Here is a 22801-nt window from a genome sequence, read left to right as displayed (position 1 = left end):
AATTTTGTAAATATCCTTTGTGCAAGTTTCTACAACACGATAAATTTTTAGGAGTTTTTTCAACCAAGATTATGTATTTTGCACGCTTTTCTAATGGTTTTTTGTTATATTCTTAACGATTTTGTATTTTGCACACTTTTCTAATGGTTTTTTGTTATATTTTTCATGATTTTTCTTGTTTTAAATTGTCTTTCACATTGTGTTGTATTTGTTGATAATCCAAATACAGGTCACAATTGAGTGACTTTGAGTAGTGCCTCGGCATGTCGGAATCACTGTATATTCTCTTTTTTTTTAAATATTTGTCGAAAATAAAACCACTTGTGGACATATGTTTTGTATGCAATTCCACTGCCATGAAGCCATTGTCACCTGTATGTTATAGTTGGTGAACGACAGCTAGAGCTACTAAACGCGCTTCACATATTTCATAACAATAACGATTCGTTTCAAACAGTTACTTTTTCGTAATTTGTATTGAAATACGGCATATAATTCCGTAAATATTCAAGTTTGGAAGTTTTTAACGGTAAACCAAAAATTATGACTGGTTCAGTGGCTGCTAATCGCCATAAGAATTGCATGCCATGTCGAATTGTTAGCGGAATCGGTGTTTTAGGGATGGGCATTTACATCTGGAAACAGGCCCAGGCACGAGCACATCCTGGAGGTAGAATGATCATGTATGGCCTAGCAACAGGTAAGTAAATTTGGAAAACGCATGATAGTAAATGCTTTACTTGATAAGATTATTTAAGTTTAATTATTTGTTCACTCTGCAGCTGCTGCTGGAATTGGAATGGCTCGATTACTAGACATCTACCCTTTTGGTCGATCAAAGGACGAAACACAGAATTGAGTCAATGCAAAAGTAATGTTTATTTTTCTACCGTTATGAAATATTTATTAAATAAGATACACACGCGAAGTAATTGGAAACACATCCGAACTCCTTATCTTCCTACCTTTCCCAGAGTGGTATCGGTGCGTGGATCTGCGGTGATATTTTGCACAGCAACGATAGTTTCATTGATTGTCGTTTGAAGTTTGCGCAAACTTTGGATTTGTAATAACCTAAGGATTCTAGCCGCCTTCTCTAGATCTGGATCCTTTCCAAAGCCCATACCGATTCCTTCGTCGATTGGGAATGGCTTGCCAGTAATGATCGGTTCCTTTAAAGCTTCCTTATTAAACGTCGTTGAAATTACACGCGCTGCCGATCTCAGCGACATTAAATAATCAGGATGATAAGCTACGCCTAGCTTTTCCGCTAACTTCCGAGAACCTTCCTCGAAATCAGAACTTGTGACTGAAAGCAAAAAAACAAAAATAGTTCAGGCAAAAAAATACGCGAAGCATCATTATTGTCCTTACAATCTAAGTTGTCGAATGGATTGGTAGATTTAATTTCCGGGGCAGCTGTTGCTTTTTTTTCTTCCAATTTTTTAGCAGCTGTTATGGATCGATACCGGTCGGAATTGTCCGAATATTCTAGCTTTATCGCGTATAGAAACAACCACGTAAGCTCTTCCACCTTTGATTTCAGATTAGTGGGAAATTTGAGATCTAGTTTGAACTTTTCGTACGCTGGGTCCCAATCGGCTGCTGAGCCCACTTTGCGGAGGTTGGCTCGATCTTCGATCGTGTAATAGCGGATTTTTTGATCCTCAAGCCAAAGAACAATGTTGCGGAATTCCTTAGGGTCTGAAATAATAAAAATTAGCCCAGTTTTGACGTTTGTAGGTATTTATACCCACCATCTATATTTATTCCTCCCTGGGCAGGGTATTCTAGGGCTGCTAAATAGCGTTCAAACATTATGAATTTTAACTAACTTGTATGATTTATTCCAGAAACCGGCGATAGTTGCAAATTTTTGTTGTTTCTGTTTCTTGCACACTGACGTTCATGAGGCGTTACCAGCTGTTATGGCTGGCGAAATAGGTAACATAGGAGATGGATTTGGATACACTGCACAGTGAAATTATGCTTCGTTAATAACACAAAAACCATAAAGCGGACCTTACGCGATCAATATCGTCATCAATAGCTAACTCTCGATATTGATGAGGAAATTCGGAGTTTCTGATTTTGGAAAATCAATATCTTGACATTCTATATTCATGCATTTGGTCGATGTTTTACCCCACGGACTTGGGAACTGAGTTGCCATATATGCAAGCGTGTTTGTAAATTTAATTTTGTTAGTGTTTTTTGCAATTGCAACTGATTTAAGCAGTTTTTTGAAATTTTAGCAAACTTAAATGAAAGCGCTTGGTTTGGGAAACTGAAATGAAAATCAAATGCAGTACTTTTGACGTAGGACTACGTCTTTGATTTCAATTATAGGAAGGGATTTCAAATGTATATTACATAATGCAACAATTTTTTTTGGACTAGATCACAAACGGTGAAGGTAGTCGGGCGCTAGCTTGTATGGTAGAGATGGGCAAATCGTTCGCGAACAGTACGAAATAACTAGTTCACCAAAAAGATTGAACAAAGGGTCGAATGAAGTGCAGCTGAACTAAATACATGTAAAAGGGATCAGTTCACTACACAATCCACACAATCTCAACAAGGGAGCACTCACGGTCAAAAGAGGTCTAATCTGTATCACCTGGCGATATAATTATTATTACCAACCAAAGACAATGTTTCAAACAAGATTCAGTTCATATAAGAATAGAACTCAACAGTTCCAAAAACTCAATTCAAAAGCAGTTGTCCCCAATAACTAAAGTCCTCTTACCCTTGCAATACAAATATATACTTAATTGAACCGGAAAATTCTTGTCATACTTTCGTAGTCCCGATTTGAAGGAGATATTCACTGTGTAAAGTCACGAAATAACATTTCGGCTGAAAAGTTTATAAGGTAACACAGTAGAACTATTTTTTTTTTTTTGCAAAATTCAATTTTATTATTCAACATAATTCCCTTCTAAGGCGATACTGCGATTATAGCGATCTTGCAAATTTTCGATATTATTTTTATAGTACTCTTTCGGTTTTTTCAAAATAGGTCTCAGTTTAGGTAATCATTTCATCATCGGTCTTAAATTTCTTGCCAGCGAGTATTCTCTTCAGGTCTGCGAACAGAAAATAGTCGCGAACCAATCGACCGATTGTTGTCAAATTTTGACACGTATCCATTGAAAGATGGTGCTTTGTGATAGTCAAGTAGATTTTTGCAAGAGGCGCCATCTAGACGTCATCCTTATGAACTTTTCAGCCGGACTGTTATTGATTGAGGGTAGAACGGATATGGGTGCTTCCGTGGTGGAGTGGTTAGCGTCCCACATTATCATGGCGGGGTTTATTTTCAATGAACTTTCAAGCATTTTTTTTATTACAATCCCCTTTATTCCACGCGGCGAATGACGTGAGATGGCTCAAATCCCGGTGTTTCGCAGGCGAATGGCGTGACCATAGTTTGTCACTTAAGTGCTATTTGAAGTCGTGTCCTCATATGTTATCGACTCGGGTATTGAATAGGAGCTGAAAAATAAGATGGCTTCCACAATAAAGCGAGAAACTTTGTTATATCACGTCATTCGCCACGTGGAATCAAGGGGAATATTTCAATTTATGTGTCGTACTAATGATTTGTGCATGCGCCATAACTTTGCCCTTCTTCTGCATCAAAACCAAATCATATTATTCATCCAATATGCATTATTTACTCCTATTCGATGATGAATTTAATGAATTCCTGTTTCGGCATATCCAGACAGGTAGGTATATCAAAAACCTATATTTTTATTCATGTGTTCTATCACAGATAATAGATAACGTATGTTTTACTTAATAAAATTATTTAAATTTAAACATTCTCTCACTTCGCTTTTGAAATTGGGTGAACTGGTCGTTTTTCCTTTCGGTAGACCAAAGTACGAAACGCAGACTTGAATCAATTCGAAATAAAAGATTATGAGCATTTAAACAACTTTCGCATTTTATAAGATGGTCAATATGTGCCATTCATAACTTTATTGATTTAATATACGACTTAGAATGCGAAAAGTTATACGATTGCATGTTTCCTGCGATTATATTCGATTATGATTGATTGAATAACATATTCAATCAACCCCAATCGAATGAATCGATAGTAATTGTAATGTCAATCGAAATATACATATTGTATGTCAAATTTCGTATAAAATGCAAAAATTCAATCAGGATTCGTTACATAATATGTCTTTAACATATTAAATTTTTTGGAATATTTTGTTTTTTTGCCGATTATACCAATTTTTTAAAAATTGTAACTTTTAAACCGCTTGACCGATTCTCGAGCTTTTCGCGCAAATGTAGGACAATATTGAACTGAATACTAAATGTCAACTTTTGTACGAAAACTTTGAAGGTTTTAGTTTTTTATGGATTTTGAGATGTCACATTCACGACGCGATGGGTCACGGAATAAATCGTTGGATCGTTTCGTTGTAGAGAATTTCCTGTTGTCTTCTCAGATTTCTCAGGGACATCGTTCGATGCCGCCACGCATGCAGACAAATAAGGGAAATAGAGAGCCGTCAGCGCATGATAGATCACCTAATACATCGACGATCTGGTCATCGTGTATCGAAATACACTGCGTTTCACGACTATAGAATCACTTATTTTTTATTAGTCTCCAGAGATATGTGAGATGTCGGTTGAATTGAAGTATATAGTATAGGATATAATAACTATCTTCATTTAAAAGACTGGCCATTTGAACTTTATTATTGTGTTCAGGCGCGAAATATTTAAAAAACTAAAATTCTAGTGTTTCATAACTATAGAACCAGATGGAAAAACTTTCACTCCTTTACAAAATAAACGTCAATTTCACGTGAATTACAATAAGTTTCTAATTCGTATGTCATCTTTAGTACTCAATCAGTTCAAATAACCCATTCTGGGGTTTTTGACCAAGTTGCGTCATGTTGTTGTCCTCATAAGTTCTTGATAGGGCTTTGATCTGGTAAAAACGCTGACCAGTCCAGAATCTGAAGCCCCTATTGATTAAACCATGTCATGACCTTCCGCCAACGGTTATATTATAGATATAACCCACACATTTTTTTAGATAAACATTTGAAAAATTGTAAAATGTAAACCATTATCTTAACGCGCTAAATCCCACTTTTTGGTTGGTCCAATTTGTGCTCCTCAAATTTTACCGACCAAGAAGGGCAACTAGAGTAACTGTGGAATACAATTTGAATACATCAATACTACTACGAAGCCAAACGTAGCTATTCAACGTGCATATCATTCTATCTAAGCAATCTGTTGGCTGATATCTGCTACCCTTTTTCCCTAGTGCTGTTAGTGCGTACAACGAAATAGCTCAATACAATGGAAGCCTCAAGAGAAGCGAAACATTCCATCGTAAGCCACACCCCTGTGTGATTCCGACCCGACCATTAAATTTCTAACCGTGAAGCCAATCAGTCAATCAGCCAATGGTGATAATACAGATGTAGAATCTGTTTAGAAGAGAAGATTCATTACGCGTGCATTAACAATAAGGAAACAAATTTCGACGTATTGCCAGCATGTTCTTTCGAGAACAAGAATGAAACGTTCCACAAAAATATTATGGTTTTCAGGACAATCGAACCTTTCACAAAAAAGTTTTTTCAATACAATTCCATAAACAAATAAATTCTGAAGATATATTCGAAACGAAAAAAAGCAATTTGATTTTTTTAATAATTTGTTTGCCGAGGGAGAGCTTTTGTGAATTTAGGAATACTTTAGGGCGTAATGGTGGTTGGGTTTACGATCGATCATTCAATCTTTCGAGAATTCGTGCAATCTTTCCGGGCGTCAAAGTACAACACTTTGCAAGGCCCCCGACATTACCCACCTTTCATTTTTCATTCTTCAATAGCACTAATTGAAGGCGAGATGCACTATTTTTATTGGCAATAAAAACAGAAATCTCGACAAAAGGCCAGCTTGTGTATTGTTCTCGCGAGAAAAAGAATAAACCATACCAGCTGATTCTACAAGACCCCGCAAACCATTCGATCTATTATTATCGCTATTTCAAAAATGTCAATGCATTCTTAAGTAATATAAAGCAAGTTTATTTTAATGTCTTTTTTCCGGGACATTACGTTTAGACTTATTGGTGACTTTCCGATCGATTAAATTTTTCTTGTTTCTGGATTAAAAGTTGCGTCACAGTGCAGCACATAGATGTGAAGAAGGTTTTGTTCAGCGATTAGAGTCATGTTTTTCGGTGGAAAACAGTAGGTGAAAATATGTCGCGCAACGGTTGTCGTCGTCACTGCCGCCACCATACAACCTTTTCGGTTCGGATCTTCTGTTGCCGTTCCGCAAAAGGGGCTGCATACCATGATTCGGGAACGTTACAAATGTTATTTTGCTTATAGTCATTGAAAAACTACTTGTATATTCATTACCACTAGTCTATACGGAGAAATTATTCATGTATAGAAGAACGAATGAGAAAAAAGCACAGTTATCACAAATTGCAAGCGAGTGAACTTCGGAATATGTGCTCCCGTGGCCGAGTGGTTAGCGTCCCACATTATCATGCCGGAGGTTCGGGTTCGATTCGCGTTCTGTCCGGGGGATTTTTCGCCAAAGAAATATCTTCCGACTTGCACTGTGGTCACGCGTATTCTAGAGCTTGCCACTCCAGAATACATTCAAGGCGTTTTTCGGCTTTGAAATCTCAACTAAGTACTACTAATAAAAATGACGGAAGTATTACTTATGTTGAGAAGGCCAAAGTTCCACTGGGAACGTTAGTGCCATCCAAGAAGAAGAAGAACTTCGGAATATCCTGTACCCTGAAAATGATTTTCTATTAACGATGGCAAAGTAGGGTAAATGATCTTAGTTTGTCCAATTTAGGGTGTTTTCACGCAACTAGTAAATGCAAATCGATTTTTCTTTATGAATATCACATATAATCAATACGAGTTTGGGTTTGTTGAAAAGCCCCAAGTTTCTAGTTGCTAATTCTTGAGCATTTTAAAAGTGTTCACCTCAACACATTCAACAAAGAGAAACTTTATTTCTGCTATGCGCGAAGGGCACAATAAACAAACTGCAGCGCGCCAAGCAGTTCCCATAGATGTCATGTGGACTTGGGATTGTTAACCGATTTTACCGGTAATATCGGGTAATTTTTCATTACCGAATTACCAGTAATTTTGCAATTGATAACCGGTAATTTCGGTAATTTATATTTTACATCATAAATAATATTTGCCTTTATGCCGCTTCGAAATATTACTCGAGAATCAATAAAAGATTGAAAAAACAGGAAGTGGGTTATATCTATGGTATAACCGCAAGGGCGACGTAGGACTATCGTTGATTTAGAGATCATTTGTTTGAAGTTGAATCTAAATCCATCCTGAATGAATGAATAAATAAATATTTGGGTGACTTCAAAAACGAGAGTGTTACGTTGGAGACTCAAGGTTTTATGCATCAAATATTGGATACAAAAAACCTTGTTCTGAAGAATAATCTTCAGAAGCTTTCCTGCTAACTGCACTTGATTGACAAATCACAAAACCAAATGTATGTGGTAGCAGTATTATATGGATAGAAAACATTAAAATAAACTCGCTTGAATGTAATTCTCAATTCCAAGGGGAACTGGCAGATTATTTTTCAGCAACGATCATTTCTTTCCAGGTTTCCTCTCGATAACCAGCAAACGAAAAGAGTTGCGCGCGTGTATGTGTGTGTGTGGCGGCTGCTTCTATGTCTTCCCGAGGAACCGTATTTCGATGCTGATACTCTCTTGGTCACGAGAGTATCAGCATCGGCTTTTCTGCGCTCCCTCACAGTTAAAACAAACTGATTGCATTTCAGGTCAGGTCAGGCCAGGTAATGAATCCCTCGATCCCTCGCCGTTCAGCTCGTTCAGTAACGATGTTGTCTTGTCGATGTCCTCAGGCGTCGTGCACAAATTACGTAACGCTAAAAATCCGAATTTTGAACCGCCTCTCCCCCCCCCCCCTTTCGTAACGCAATTTCCTATCTCTAATAAGCAGAAAGTAACGCAACATCTACCCCCTCCCCCCTTATCGCGTTACGTAATTTGTGCACGATGCCTCACGAAAAATGAATCGGTTTCACCACCAGAATATCATTTCAGTATGCTTTTCATGCGTGATTGAATCGAGAGAAGGTGTGGTTTACGATGGCAATTTGGAAGGCAAACTAGAGGAGAATGAACTCTCTGAAGGCCCATTTATACGTTGCTAGTAGCTGGCTTCACAATGAGCAGCTACTGACCCGGTGAACTCGCTTGACAAATGGTTGACTCGCCTTGTCCGTTCACACAATGTGAGCTGCTGGCAAGAAACTAGATACTACGGCACAGGTTTTCCAGAGATGCCAGGCGGTTTTTCAAATGTCCATCAAATCGTCAGAAACAGCAATCAGATCCGAATTTGTCAGATGATTGATCCGAAATCGACTTCTTTATTGGCAGTTTTCGTCTTAGATTTTCAGTTGAATTTATCATTACACAATTTTATCGCTAAACACACACTGGCCGTGTTTAAAAATACTTTGTGCTGAATTTCTTTGAACTGAAGGTACTATCCGGAAAAAGCAGAAAGAAAAAAGGATTCGGTCCAGGAATTGGATGCAAAAAAAAGGAGCAACAAATACAATATTGAAGTAACTCTACGATGATGATCCCCGAGAGTACAGAGCAGTGTTGAGAATAACACTTGAAAAAGTGAAAAAACTGTTGGATTTAATTGCTCCACAAATACAACGCAAGATACACTCATGAGGGATGCTATACCTACATAAGTGAAACTAGAAATGTTGTACCTTTCTTCTGGAATATCGTTCAGATTATTGTCGATATTTTTTTAGAATCTCGAAAGCATCCATAGCTAAAATAATTCCGAAAGTATGTAGTGCTACAAATGGCAGTCTAAAAGATTTTTCAAATTTTGAATTATTTCGCCTTGACAGCAGCTTCGTGTACCAATTTGTGAAATGAAAATGATAGTAGATTTGCAGGAGGAATAAATACGCCTCAAAAACTAAAATAATGAATGAAAATCTACTTTTTTAAATGGAATATGTATTCTGTTTTTTAGAACAATACTTTTTTTGGAAGTTGTGAGTGAATTTCGAATGAAAATTGTGCCCGATAATGATTTTATATTTAGAATCCCAAGAAAACTATCTCAAAAAGAAAACGTGCCCCACCAGCGTGCAAAACAAAATAAAATGAGTAAAAAAACTTTTTAAGTTAAACGGTTTATTTGTGATTAAACATAATAATGTACTAAAAGCTAGAGAAAATAATTAGGCAAGTTGCAGTTAGTAGTTATCACACCTCTCCTTCATTAGTCTAGGGCATTGATAAGACTAAAATAAAATAGTGGGACATATGATGAAATCACTGATTGTGGATAATGAAAATGAATGGATTTTATAATTTAAAAAGTTTTTGTTTACTCATTTTATTTTCTAGTTTTTAGTACATTATCTGTTTCATTAGAATATTTCTCTACAATAAAGGCATTGTACTGTATTCTATCAGTCAAAAAATTTCATTTGATACCGATATTGAGTAGATTGCAGAAAATACATAGTGTGTTCTCCAAGTCAAGTTCGTTGGTTTGATACACATATCTCAATCAACCTTTTTTTTGAGATGATATGGAATCAGCGATTTTGAGCGGAGGCCAAATTGGATTTTTCAAGATAAGCAGTTTTAAAATGACAGCAGTTCCTATCCGGTCAGTTCCTATTGGTCAAATTTCTATTACTGTGGGACAATCCTACAGACATACATACATACATACGAACAGTTCAAGCTAAATAAAACCGTTTAATAAAGTATATTGCTATTTTGTGATTGCGGCCATCTTGGATTTTAATTTTTCATGATCTACTGTGATCTACTATTCAAGCCCTTTCATTTGATACCCATATTAATGGTGTTTTGACATAATATGTAGTCCGCCATTTGGTAGAATTTTGATGGATTTGCATTTTTCATAAATAACCGTGTTCTGCTAGTCAATCCCTTTCATTTGATACCCATTGTTACGGGGGTTTCGGAGGTTCTATTCAGCACGCGTTTTTATCAATGTATAGCGAGCTCAAAGCTGTATTTATTAAGAGAAACAATAATTAAACAAGAACTTTACATTATTAGGTTTTACCTACATTTGATCTCCTCGTTTTAAATTCAAAGCACGACAGGATGATTCAATTATTTAACAATTTGGGAATTCAACTTTATTTTGGGTTCTATCTCTACTCCTTTTTTGTGATTAGCAAAGAATGTGTGGTACGAGAGAAGTTTTCAGAATGACAGTGATGACAGCTAGCTGTCAATGATTGTCTGGGTGCGTCATGGAGTGGCACCGTCCGGATGCGCAGGTTCAGATCAAGTCATCAGTGGCGTAGTTTGCTTCCCCCCAACACCCATATTAATGAAGTTTTGGGAAACTATGTAGTCCGCCATTTAGTAGTGGCAGCCATCTTGGATTTGCATTTTTCTTAAATAACTGTATTCTGCTAGTCAAGCCCTTTCATTTGATACCCATATTGATGGGGTTTTGGAAAACCCACATTGATGAGGTTTTGAGGAAGAAAGGGATCCGCCATTTTGTAGCGGCCTCTATCTTGGATTTACAAGATAATGAAATACGCAGTTTTGTAATGACTACAGAGATAAAGGTGTGTTCCAAATTTCAGATCAATCGGTCAACAAGAAGGGGGTCAAATTTCTACTAATGTGGGACATGTTACAAACATACAAACAGATTACAGGGCAAGCTAAATAAAACCGTTTAATAACAACGATTCCGCTTAGAAACTATGAGGGTTTTATTTGTTTTTTCAATAATTTTCAAGTCTATAATAATCTTCGCATATTTTCAAATATCTTAAAAATAGAGACATGTAAAGACAATGTAAAGATTTGGCATCCCTGATTCGAGCGCTAAATTCTGTTTTTGACGTTTTGAGGGATGCGAGTGCGAGTAAATTCAAAAAAATTTGAAGTAGCTCGCACGCCGAATCACACATGACACTAACTGGCATGATGTGTTCACACGGTGTGAGTAGCTGTACTGCAGTAACTGACTAGACCGACTCGTATGCTTACTCGCACCGTCTGAACCCGGCTTGAGTATGAAAATTTCGGCGACTGAGCAATAATCGATTGAAAATTATATAATTTTCGCGATACGAAACATTTTCCGTTTTTCATGTTATGCATCCAATATTGGATACGAAAATATCCTACTGATGGGAAAGAATAATCTTCAGAAGCTTTCCAGCTAATTACACTTGATTGAAAAATTACGAAATCAAATGTATTTGGTCGCTGTGTTCGCCATATAATTAGAAAACATTAAAATAAACTCTTTCGCATGGATGTATTCTTCAATTCCCAGGGAACTGGCAGATTATTTTTCAGCAACGATTAGATCTTTCCGGAATTTTCTCGATGCTGTATGGCATCCAAACGAAAATTCTCGTTTCAGTTTGGCCTGCAAAAAACTTTTCTAAACTCTAATCCATCAAATTTGGAGCCCTGAAAAGGGCCGATGATTATATGCTAAGCTAATATAGCACCCTCTCCTTGGATTCGATGGGCCAGCTGAATGTCCTTGGGCATGATGTGACGCGTTTTGCGTGGATAGCACACAAATTTGTATCTTCGAATAAGCCTCCTGCAGCGTCATAACCGCGGAACTTTGGAAGCGCAAGTCGGTTTTGAAGTCCTGAGCAATTCCACGATCCAAAAGCTGCAAAGGTAGCTTGCGGATCAGCAATTCGGTCGACTTCCGATAGCGATGAATTTCACGCAAAGTTCCCGGTCGATAGCGATGTGGCTTCTTCACCTATCCTGCGGCTGGTGCGCTTATCCGAGCTGCTTTCGTGTGCCTTACCACTGAAAGACTAACTATCTATCTACTTGGTCCCAAACAAACGAGTCGTCACGGTGCGAGAGTAGAGTAAGAAATGAACGAAAGCAAAGGAAGCGTCATTTTATAAACCATAAATGTATAGAATCTAAACCCCACCCTTATTATATTCGTTGCTTACCCTGAGAGAGAAACGAATAACATCGAAGTAAGTATACAGTAATGTATTTGAATCCGGACACTTTACGTTACATTTAATACCATACCGCAGCCACAACATTTTCTGCATGTTGAATTAATGCGATTGATAAGTAACTATCAAGAAACTATCAGTAACTATATTAGCAACTATTAATCGCATAAATTCAACATGAAAAAAATGTTATGGCTGTGGTATGATATTGAATGTAATGCAAAGTGTCCGGATTCAAAAGCATTACTGTAAAAAAGAGTTAACTCGACTGAAATTTTTTCGGTTCGACCTGCAAAAACGAAATTAAGAGCCCCCGCCGACTGCAGACTGACTTGTCGACCGATAGTTCGGTCGGCTTCTTAATCAGTACGGAGAAAAAAAGTCTGTAGTGTACAGCATAATGCATAGACGTAAGTATGAGCTTCCCCATCTCACATTCCAATAAGATTAATGGGTTTCCAAGTGGGCGCGCTACATACGGATACGAATGATTTCAATAACCTGTTTTCGAAGCTATCATTAAGCTATTGAAACAATTTTTCGACTCAATAAATAGCAATCATATAACTCTTGGACATTTTATCTTTTGTATGAAATGATTATCATACTGTTCCGTTGATCCGAAGCAGAATGAATCACGCTTAAAGAAGGAATGGATTTTTTCTTGGAATTTAGTCAGCAGAAATAATGCCCTTTCCCAACAATTAAAAACGACAAACGATAAACAGTTTCATCAAAGTGATTTCTTCGATATGGGGATATATTCACTACATCATGTCATATATTTCATATTTTTCATTATGAAATCCATATCCATGGCACCTATCGGTATCGAATTATCATCGACACCACGATTTTCGCTAAATGCTCCTTTCAGTTCGGCCTGTAAAAAACTTTTCTGAACTCTAATCCATCAAATTTGGAGCCCTGAAAAGGGCCGTTGATTATATGCTAAGCTAATATAGCACGCTCTCCTCGGATACGATGGGCCAGCTGGATGTCCTTGGGCATGATGTGACGCGTTTTGCATGGATAGCACACACATTGGTATCTTCTAATAAGCCTCCTGCAGCGTCATAACCGCGGAACTTTGGAAGCGCAAGTCGGTTTTGAAGTCCTGAGCAATTCCACGAACCAAATGCTGCAAAGGTAGCTTGCGGATCAGCAATTCGGTCGACTTCTGATAGCGACGAATTTCATGCGAAGTTCCCGGTCGATAGCGATGTGGCTTCTTCACGCTTCCTGCGGCTGATGCGCTTATCCGAGCTGCTTTCGTGGTGCCTTACCACCGAAAGATTAACGAGCTGTCTGCTTAGTCCCGATGAAACGAGTCCTCACGGTGCGAGAGTAGAGTAAGAATTGAACGAAAGCAAGGGAAGTGTCATTTTATAAAACATAAAAGAATCGAATGTAAACCCCACCCTCTTTATTGTATAAGCTTACTGTATACTCACGAATATAATAAGGGTGGGATTTAGATTCTATACTTTTATGGTTTATAAAATGACACTTCCTTTGCTTTCGTTCATTTCTTACTCTACTCTCGCACCGTGAGGACTCGAGCTCGTTAGTCTTTCGCAGACAGCTCGTTAGTCATTCAGTGGTAAGACACACGAAGTCAGCTCGGATAAGCGCACCAGTAGCAGGATAGGTGGAGAAGCCACATCGCTATCGACCGGGAACTTTGCGTGAAATTCATCGCTATCGGAAGTCGACCGAATTGCTGATCCGTAAGCTACCTTTGCAGCATTTGGTTCGTGGAATTGCTCAGGACTTCAAAACCGACTTGCGCTTCCAAAGTTCCGCGGTTATGACGCTGCAGGAGGCTTATTCGAAGATACCAATTTGTGTGCTATCCATGCAAAACGCGTCACATCATGCCCAAGGACATCCAGCTGGCCCATCGTATCCGAGGAGAGCGTGCTATATTAGCTTAGCATATAATCAACGGCCCTTTTCAGGGCTCCAAATTTGATGGATTAGAGTACAGAAAAGTTTTTTACAGGCCGAACTGAAAGGAGCATTTAGCGAAAATCGTGGTTTCGATAATAATTCGTTACCGATAGGTGCCATGGATATGGATTTCCTTATGAAGAATATGAAATACATGACATGATGTAGTGAATATATCCGAAGAAATCACTTTGGTGAAACTGCATTATAAAATTATTTGTGTACGAATGCCGCAATCGATAGTCGACTCTAATTTGCGCTGGGTAATTTCCTCGGAGGACTCGATTCATCCTTTGAGCATTAATAATCTCTTTCTGGCAAAACGATGTGGTATGAATCACATTATTTGAATGATAGAATGAAGAAGTTTCTGCCAATTTCCTTCAACCTCCAAACGTATCTTTCTCCCGTTTGTCGTTTTCGCGTTCGCTAATCCTCTCTCACAACACCCATTTCTAGTTTGAGAAATTGTTGAGTAAACATTGTTTGCTAGTGCGCGTAGAGCGGGAATTCCTAAAGATTCATTGCACCTCTAATAAATTGCCGAAAGACGTGGTCTTACGTTGATCGCACTTGATTGAAAAAATCCAAAACGAAATGTATTTGGTCGAAGCATTATATGAGTAGAAAGCAAATAATCGCTCGAAAATGACTTGATTTTCGCGATGTGAAACATTTTCCGTTTTTCATGTTATGCATCCAATATTGGATACGAAAATTTCCACTGATGGGGAAAAAAATATTCAGAAGCTTTCCTGTTAATTGCGATTGATTGAAAAATAACAAAACCAAATGTATTTGGTTGCAGTGTTATATGGATAGAAAACATTAAAATAAACTATTTCGCATGAATGTATTTTTCAATTCCCAGGGGAACTGGCAGATTATTTTTCAGCAACGATGATAGCAACGAGAATTCCACGCGTGTATGTGTGTGTGTGTATGTGTGGCGGCTGCTCCGATGTTTCAAGCGGAACCGTGGCATCACTCTCCTCCTGATGGATTCCCTTTTGGCCTTAGGTGCACAAACAGGCTCTTGGTGACACCGTTCATCAGCGCATTCATGATAAACGAAATTAGCTTCACAACAACAGCGACAACATGCTCCAATCGCTGTTCAATCATAACTGAGTGGGTTAACGAGCGCCGCTCGCTTATATACCGATTTTTGATTTCAATAGCCTGTTTTGAAAGCAATTTTAAGACTATTGAAACAAGTTTTTGGATGAAAAAGTAACAAGTATATGACGCGTAGACATTTTATCTTTCAAATGAAGTGTTTATCATACCATTTCGTTCAGTTGTTTAAGAGCTATTAACGCTCAAAATCTCGGTCTCCAGCGTAACGCTTTCGTTCTCGAAACTTTGGTTTTACACCCCGGTATAGAAATGAAAGACGTAGTCCTACGTCAAAAACAACTGGCAGTGTTGCGCCGATTCTAGGACCTTCGAGCTTCAACTTCAGAGTTGCTTGACCTGAAGATGAAGTACAGGATAAGCTTCAGCGATGAAGAACAGACGGCGATAAAAGAATTGATTGATGCCCTCGAACCAGTTCTCGTCGCTGTTAATTTGCTATGGCGAAAAAACTGCACCCTTTATGATGTCGGATTGCAATTTATGTTAGAACAGCTATCGGAAAACCATCAGAAATCTCGAAGCAGCTACTTAAAGCCCTGATTGGACGATGCAGAACCTGCAGAATAGTTGAGCATCAAGAGAAAACTTGGACGACAATTGCAGCAATCAAAGGTATTAACAGGAGGCATCAGAGGCAAATACATGACAACAGTATTCGATGCTTTTCGTAGTGTACGCCCAACATCAGTGAACTATGAACGTGTGTTTTTTTTTCTTCTGGAAATTTCGTTCATCAGATCCGATTAAGATCAGAAGTCGAAGATTAAGATCAGAAGACGAGAAGAGTTAATATTATTAGTGTCCCTAACCAACAAACTAAGTGGCAAAAACTTTTTCTTGTAAACTAATTATTATCAATAAAAACCGTTTCTTCAAGAAAATTGTTTATTTCAAAGTATTTTGTTACCGGTTTTACCGGTAAAGAAATTTCCATTACCGAATGACAGGTTATTGAAATTTTGGCACGCAACGCAATCGCTAATGTGGACAAAACAACATTAATGAATCAAACAACTCATGATCAGAATTGAGATCATCAATGCGTTAATTACATGGTTTAGCTATGTAAATCTGATACAAATTGTGTGCACGCATGATGTTTCCAATGTTTATAAGTGTTATAATCCAGAAAAGGTCTGAATACGTACTAAATAATCATCTGGTGATTGATGAAAAGTTACCTCGAATGAGGGGCGCATTGACACCAATAGATGGTGGATTTTATAAATCTTTAAAACATGTGAATACTATGAATTCATGAAAAAGACAATTTTATTTATATGTTTTGAAACATTCGAATACCTGATTTGACACAGGTGCGCTGAATTAGAGCATTCAAAAAAGTGGACAAACCATGATCATATTTTCGACTGGACAAACCAAAATCATTTACCTTGAAACGAAACTCAAAATTTTGGAATGTTTGTAAGCGAAATTTAGACAATGACAAAGTTATGGCTGAGTCGGTTTATATGACATTGATTGAAGGTATTTTAATTGTAGAATCAAAATTTCTAAACAACATTAAGACAAGAGTAGAGCAACTGAAGATAAATACCAAATTGGGTGGTTTGATTATCGTCACTTTTGTGCAGTTGATTCTGGAAGCACGAATTATTGGGTTGGTAACAGTATAGTTCGTTAATTCAGTGTGAATTCACAATTGATAAAGTTTTCGCAATGCGTATTTTTGAAGAGCAAAAAAGCTTCACTACTTGAGAAACGCGCAAAATAATATCTTTTGTTGACGATAATCGATGCGCCGTAGAAGTTATGTTTTATTCCGGTCTAATCTAGTCTAGTCCCTGCGCTTATATATTTGCTTCTAACACGTTCCACAGTAGGATTAAGATACATTCTGATAAGAAATAGTATGTGCCATGTGCCAAGTGTTTCAGTAGTGAGAAACGCTGTTATTAATCAGAAGTGCAACAGAGCTACAATGAACATTATTATAAACAGCTATTGATCGATTCATATAAATTTTCATCTCGATTTCCATTGACTGAACCAGAACAGCAAGCTTATATCACAAAAACATCTGGAGCCTTTATAAATTGTAATGGAACTGTAACTATTATTCAAAGTTCAAATGGCAGTTGTTGCGAATGCCAATTAGCAGTTAAAATCTTCTTAGACTACTGATAACAAACATTATCGTTGGTAGCGGTCATGTACCTTTCGAATATCAACACTTGTCATTGAACTGCGCAAAATTGGAACTATATCTACTGTAAACACGTGAGCTCGATGCCGCTAAAAGATAAAAATCAAAATAGTACACGATAGACACTTTCCAAAACAGCGCAAAAACAATAATAAATGACAATATGTTACCGCAGCAATATCAATTCTTACGCTGTATTTTCGGTATATATACCCCCCAGTGGTAACCATTGAATCCAGCAGTACCGAAATTTCACTGTCGTGTTCTTGTTCCACTAGACGAAAAGCTACTGAAATCGAAATGAACCATATTTCCGTGGTTTTGATTGCGGCACTCGCAACGTTGATTCCCACAATCAGCGGCCACGGGATGGTAGTCGTTCCACCCAACAGAAGCTCTCGCTGGCGTTGCAACCCATCGGCGCCGACGAACTGGAACGATAATGAGTTGTGGTGCGGTGGACTTAACGTCCAGTGGAACCAAAACGGCGGTAGGTGCGGCCACTGTGGTGACGACTTTGCACATGGTATGCCTCGCAACAACGAATTGGGAGGAATCTATGGACAGGGAGAGATCGTTGCCAACTACACCCAAGGCTCTGAGATTCAGGTGGACGTGAGAATTACCCAGAATCATCTCGGCTACTTTGAGTTCAATTTATGCGACTTGAGCCGAGGATCCGAAACTGCGGAATGCTTCGAGCGAACTCCACTTCTAGACTGTGAAGGTAGACGCCACTGGTATCTGAATTCTACGCTGAACCAGGTGTATAAGGTTTGCCTTAAACTGCCCGAAGATGTAGTTTGTGAACACTGTGTTATTCAATGGACGTACGTTACTGGTGAGTTTGAGCAATGTTAGGTCGGTGTTAAAGTTGTTTCATGATCATTTTCATGTCCTCGTAGGTAACAACTGGGGTATTTGCCCAGATGGAACTGGAGCCATTGGCTGTGGTCCTCAGGAACACTTCCGTTCGTGTTCCGACATCGGTATCTACAACGCAGGAGACGATCGGCTGAGCCACTCCTTCAACTACTGCCCCGACGGTCCACGTACATTTGATTGGATCGATGGTAACCTTCCGGAGGAGAACTTTCTGGAACAAAAATAAGGGGTCTGTTCATCAACTGGCGTGAAATAAAGGATTTTTAAAAAATCTACACAGACATGATTTACTTATTATTGCAATTTTTGATTGCCAACACATATTCCATCATTTATCACAACACAGAGTTCTATGTATATACGAGGGCGGTTCGATAAGTACTTAGGCTCATCGCCCGATGGTGTCAATGTCACAAGTCCACCGTCAAAATTTCAGCCGAATCGGACTCGTAGTTTTGTTTCGTCTGTGTGTGGAAGCAGGCGTGTCCGCGGTTTTAGAAAAATGAAAAAAGACGGGTGGGTAATGTCGGGGACATAACCGGAGTGACGTAGGACTATACAAAGGGGACAGCTTTTGTTAAATATATATTTTAAATATATTGTTTTATTTTCTTCTCCTACGTGAATACCTACCTATCTACCTTAAAATGGATTAGTTTACTGTTTACTCTTCATGAATATGTTGATGGTTCTGAAAAGAACCTTTGGTGTTGTGTTTTTTTTTATCACTCGATATTCCCATCTTGTTCGGTTAAACCTTCCTGTTTAGCTATTGCGTTTGCCACTCGCCACAGCTTTCACAGTTGGAATATTTCTTCCCATCCAGCTTGTGACATGTTGTTCAGTAAATTACATTTGATGCGACGTGCCGGAGAAACACTTTGCCACTCACTGAAACTAATTGTTGCCTTGATGAGCGCCGAACCGAAGCTGCTCTGTTCTTGATGCGGGTTTTCTGATTGTCGTGAGCAGCTTTGCAAGCCAACTCGAGCACTCCGACGGCCGAAACTCTATAATCGCTGTTAGGTATACTGGTGCTCCGGCACCAATCCGTTCGGCCTAGTTACCCTTGCGGAGCAATCAGTGAATGCAGCCAACAGGGAACTGGAGACTTGCACGGTTCGAGTGAGACTTTGCCTTTCCCTTAACTTGTCCTCCTTTGTTACGTCCACGATGCCGATGCCGTACAACCACACGGGTTTACGGTTTGAAAGAAAATAAGATATTTATTTGGGGTCCGCGTGTTTTATACTCTAGCGGTACAGACTCACAGGATAGAGACAAATCGCCAGACTCAGCCAGAGGAGCGAGTCCAACGAGACGAACGAATGAGCGTTAAAAGGGAGCGATGGCAAAAAAATACATTCATTACGATTTGTTCGCTCGTTGGATTCACATGCAGGCTAAAAAGGGTCCTTTTCAGGATCACAAAATTATCTTCAATCTAAAGAGTTTATTGTTTTGTTATCACTCGATATCCCCATCTTGTTCGGCTAAACCTTGCTGTTTAGCGATTGCATTTGCCACTCGCCACAGCTTTCACAGTTGGAAAATTTCTTCCCATCCAGCTTGTGACATATTTTACAGTAAATTACATTCAATGGCACGTCGCATTACCACCACTCAGTATCGGATTGGAGGTAATTTTAACCTGTATTTGAACATTTGCGATGACAGTGGTACAGTGTCGACCTTCAATGTGGGGTCATAATTTGGACCCCGAACTCTATGTTTACAAAAATGTCCAACTAAATATGTCGCATTACTGGTCCGTCCAATTAGCTAAATGTCGAGATAAGTATAAATTACTGTACTTTCAATCTAGAAGCAATTTAAGAATTGGTGAAAATCAATAAGCTCAGAACAACTGCCAAATTCACATACTCATCATATCCTGGCAAACAAATTATGAAAAAATCAATTTGTGTTTTATTATTATTTTGGATATTGTTTTAGAAAGCATTGAACTGTATTTCCTAAACTCTTTTTTGGAAGGTTTAATGGCCCTGAAAAGCGCCTTGTTTTATGGAATGGTTCCAATTTAGAAAACTTAGTACTCGTGGTTTTGAAAAAAAAAAACCATTTCGAACGCCCTCGATGCCGCCTTGTTCTGGATTTGCCACCAAAGCAGTGTGTATAAAGAACAAACTTTTTTCTTCTGTTACCTGATGCTGTATTGCGATTGCGTTTGCCACTCGCCACTCGCTGCAACTGCCTGTTGTCTTGATGTCCACAGAACCGAATGTGTTCTGTTCCGAATGCGGGTTTTCTTATCGTCGCGAGCAGCTTTACCAGCTAACTCGATCACTTCGGCGGCCGAAACTATATAACGCCGGCTAGGTGGACTGGTGCACTGGTACTAACGCGCTCGGCCTAGCTACCCTTGCGGGGAACTCCAGATCAACACGGTTCGAGCGGGATTTTGCCTTTCCCTTCACTTTTCCTCCTTTACCATGTCCGGACATGGCTGCTTGGGTTGGTTTGTTGATGTGTTGTGATGCGAACCGATGTGGTGTACGGTTTGAATGAGAATGATCGTTACGGCAGCGGAACGAGGATTTTTAAGCTGACTGGCTGGCTCGAGAATTACGCATGTGTGAGACTGCGACCAATGTTTCGTTCATTTTTTCTTTTTCCTTTCCAATCGTGGTTCATTCTATTTCGCTGCTGCTCTGGTTGCCCGTTTTGGTCGGTTCGATTTGAGGAGCACAAAATGGACCAATCAAAAATGGGCACATAGTGCATTTTGACAATGCTTGATATTTCACAATTATTCAATTATTTATCTCAAGAAAAATGAAATGTTATTCGTTATGATAGATGCGTAGATATATTTCCTATCAATTGATGCAAAAACCTTTGCGATCTATTGAGAAATGCTCGAGTTATAAGCGTTCCAAATCTTGCATTTTTTCCTACTTGTTCAGTGCCTAGATTTTCATTTCACCCCCTATATCTTCCGCTTAGACGTAGTCCTACGTCAAAAAGAAAATTCCGCCATGGCCACGGTCAAATGGTCGAATTGCACTACGAACTGCTGCCCCATCTACCGTATTTTCCAGATTTGGCCCCGTGCGACTTTTTTTTGTTTCCAAACCTGAAAAAGTCACTCACCGGGCAGAATTTTGAGTCAAATGAGGAACAACAATCTTTCCAGAACCATGCACCTAGACTTCAATGAAAAATTAATTGTAATTAATTTTAACTAGGGTAAATGCTCTTGGTTTGTCCGATTTAGGGTGTTTCTACGTAAACTAGTTTGTTGTAATCGATATTTCTTCATGAAAGTTACATGTTATAAAAACGATTTTGTGCCCAACGAGATGCCAACTTCATAATGTTTGTGAATCCAAGCTTCTTCATCCCCAGCTCTTGGCCGATGCTATGGCTGCTACTATGCCGGTCTTTCTCGGCTAATTCAGCGATTTTGTCGCAATTTTCGACGACAGGCCTTCCGGAGCGTGGCGCATCTTCGACGACCTCTACACCAGAACGAAAACGTTCCATCGTTGTGCGGTGGAAATGGAAACTGTATCGGGTCCATAATTTGCACAAATTTTATTGGCAGCTTGAGATGCATTTTTGCCTTTGTCATAGTAGTACTGTAAAATATGTCGGATTTTCTCTTTATTTTGCTCCATACTTGCGACACTATAACTCACGAACGACTTAACCAAACAAAACACTGTCAAGGACTATATTATAGCGCGCAAAAATACCTTTCCAACAAGCTATAGTATGACTCGATACAATGAATACAACTAGAACTACGCGCTTACAACGACACCTCGCGGAAATACCGCAGGACTTTTTTGACAGCCTGATATGTTCATGGTTTGTCCACCTCTGATCATGGTTTGTCCGAAAAATGATCATGGTTTGTCCGGTTTTAGAAGTCACCATTTTTGAATGAAGAAATTAGAATTTCCAAGTAGATGTTGTATTTTTTATTGCTTTAGTTTACTTTCATCAAATTGATCCATTCATAACTTTTCTTCAGAATATTCCCTTTATCTGGGCATTTTGAAGGTGAACAACATCAAACACTCAGAAGCTTTATTTCTACTACGCGCGAAGGACAACCTTAACAAACTGCAGCACACCAAGCGGTTGTCATAGTAATCATGTAGACCAGGGGTTCTCAAACTATTTTGGGTGAGCGACCCCTTTTCCAGAATGAAGTGATACCATCGACCCCTATAGACAAATTTCTTCGAAAATTCTATCTCTTGTTTTTTTTCTTATATATACAAAATACTTACCAATTTGAAAACTTTGCGTTTGTTTGAGTGAACAAACTTGCCAACATTTCTTGGTCATAATTCAACGAAATAAATAAATTCAGTAAAAAACAAGTGTAACTAAAATTTATTCATGCAAATTACATGCGAAAATTCAGTGAGATGGATGAACCTGATGACTTTCTACCAATCTCTTCAAATCCGGTTCAATATTGGTGAGTTGAAGCCTCAAATCTCCGCGTTCGTTGATTTTCGATCGGTTTCTTTGTTTTGTCAAAATGTTTGTTACCACACTGAAGCCTTTTTCGACAAGGTATGA

At 38.6% G+C, this 22801-nt stretch overlaps 2 protein-coding genes across 2 annotated transcripts; one reads left to right on the top strand and one right to left on the bottom strand.

Moving 5' to 3' along the window:
• Positions 1-855: 855 nt before the first annotated feature.
• Positions 856-1916, bottom strand: LOC129774898 (RNA transcription, translation and transport factor protein). Its single transcript, XM_055778953.1, has 3 exons — positions 1758-1916; positions 1375-1704; positions 856-1309 (listed from the first exon to the last, which is right to left on the bottom strand). Exons 1-3 carry the CDS (start codon positions 1816-1818, stop codon positions 954-956), a joined length of 747 nt encoding a protein of 248 aa, XP_055634928.1. The 5' UTR covers positions 1819-1916; the 3' UTR covers positions 856-953.
• Positions 1917-17580: 15664 nt separating this feature from the next.
• LOC129774897 (uncharacterized) lies at positions 17581-18520 on the top strand. Its single transcript, XM_055778952.1, has 2 exons — positions 17581-18197; positions 18262-18520. Exons 1-2 carry the CDS (start codon positions 17657-17659, stop codon positions 18465-18467), a joined length of 747 nt encoding a protein of 248 aa, XP_055634927.1. The 5' UTR covers positions 17581-17656; the 3' UTR covers positions 18468-18520.
• Positions 18521-22801: the final 4281 nt, after the last annotated feature.

This window comes from Toxorhynchites rutilus, chromosome 3 (assembly GCF_029784135.1).
Source record: "Toxorhynchites rutilus septentrionalis strain SRP chromosome 3, ASM2978413v1, whole genome shotgun sequence".
Classification (NCBI taxonomy): Eukaryota; Metazoa; Arthropoda; class Insecta; order Diptera; family Culicidae; genus Toxorhynchites; species Toxorhynchites rutilus.
This window is presented reverse-complemented; position numbering and strand designations above follow the sequence as displayed.

Coding starts and splice junctions, on each gene's coding strand:
- LOC129774898 (XM_055778953.1), bottom strand. CDS start 1,818: ATGTTTGAACGCTATTTAGCAGCCCTAGAATACCCTGCCCAGGGAGGA. Junction 1,705..1,757: donor GGGAGGAATAAATATAGATG/GTGGGTATAAAT, acceptor TTATTATTTCAG/ACCCTAAGGAATTCCGCAAC. Junction 1,310..1,374: donor TCCATTCGACAACTTAGATT/GTAAGGACAATA, acceptor TTTTGCTTTCAG/TCACAAGTTCTGATTTCGAG.
- LOC129774897 (XM_055778952.1), top strand. CDS start 17,657: ATGAACCATATTTCCGTGGTTTTGATTGCGGCACTCGCAACGTTGATT. Junction 18,198..18,261: donor TCAATGGACGTACGTTACTG/GTGAGTTTGAGC, acceptor ATGTCCTCGTAG/GTAACAACTGGGGTATTTGC.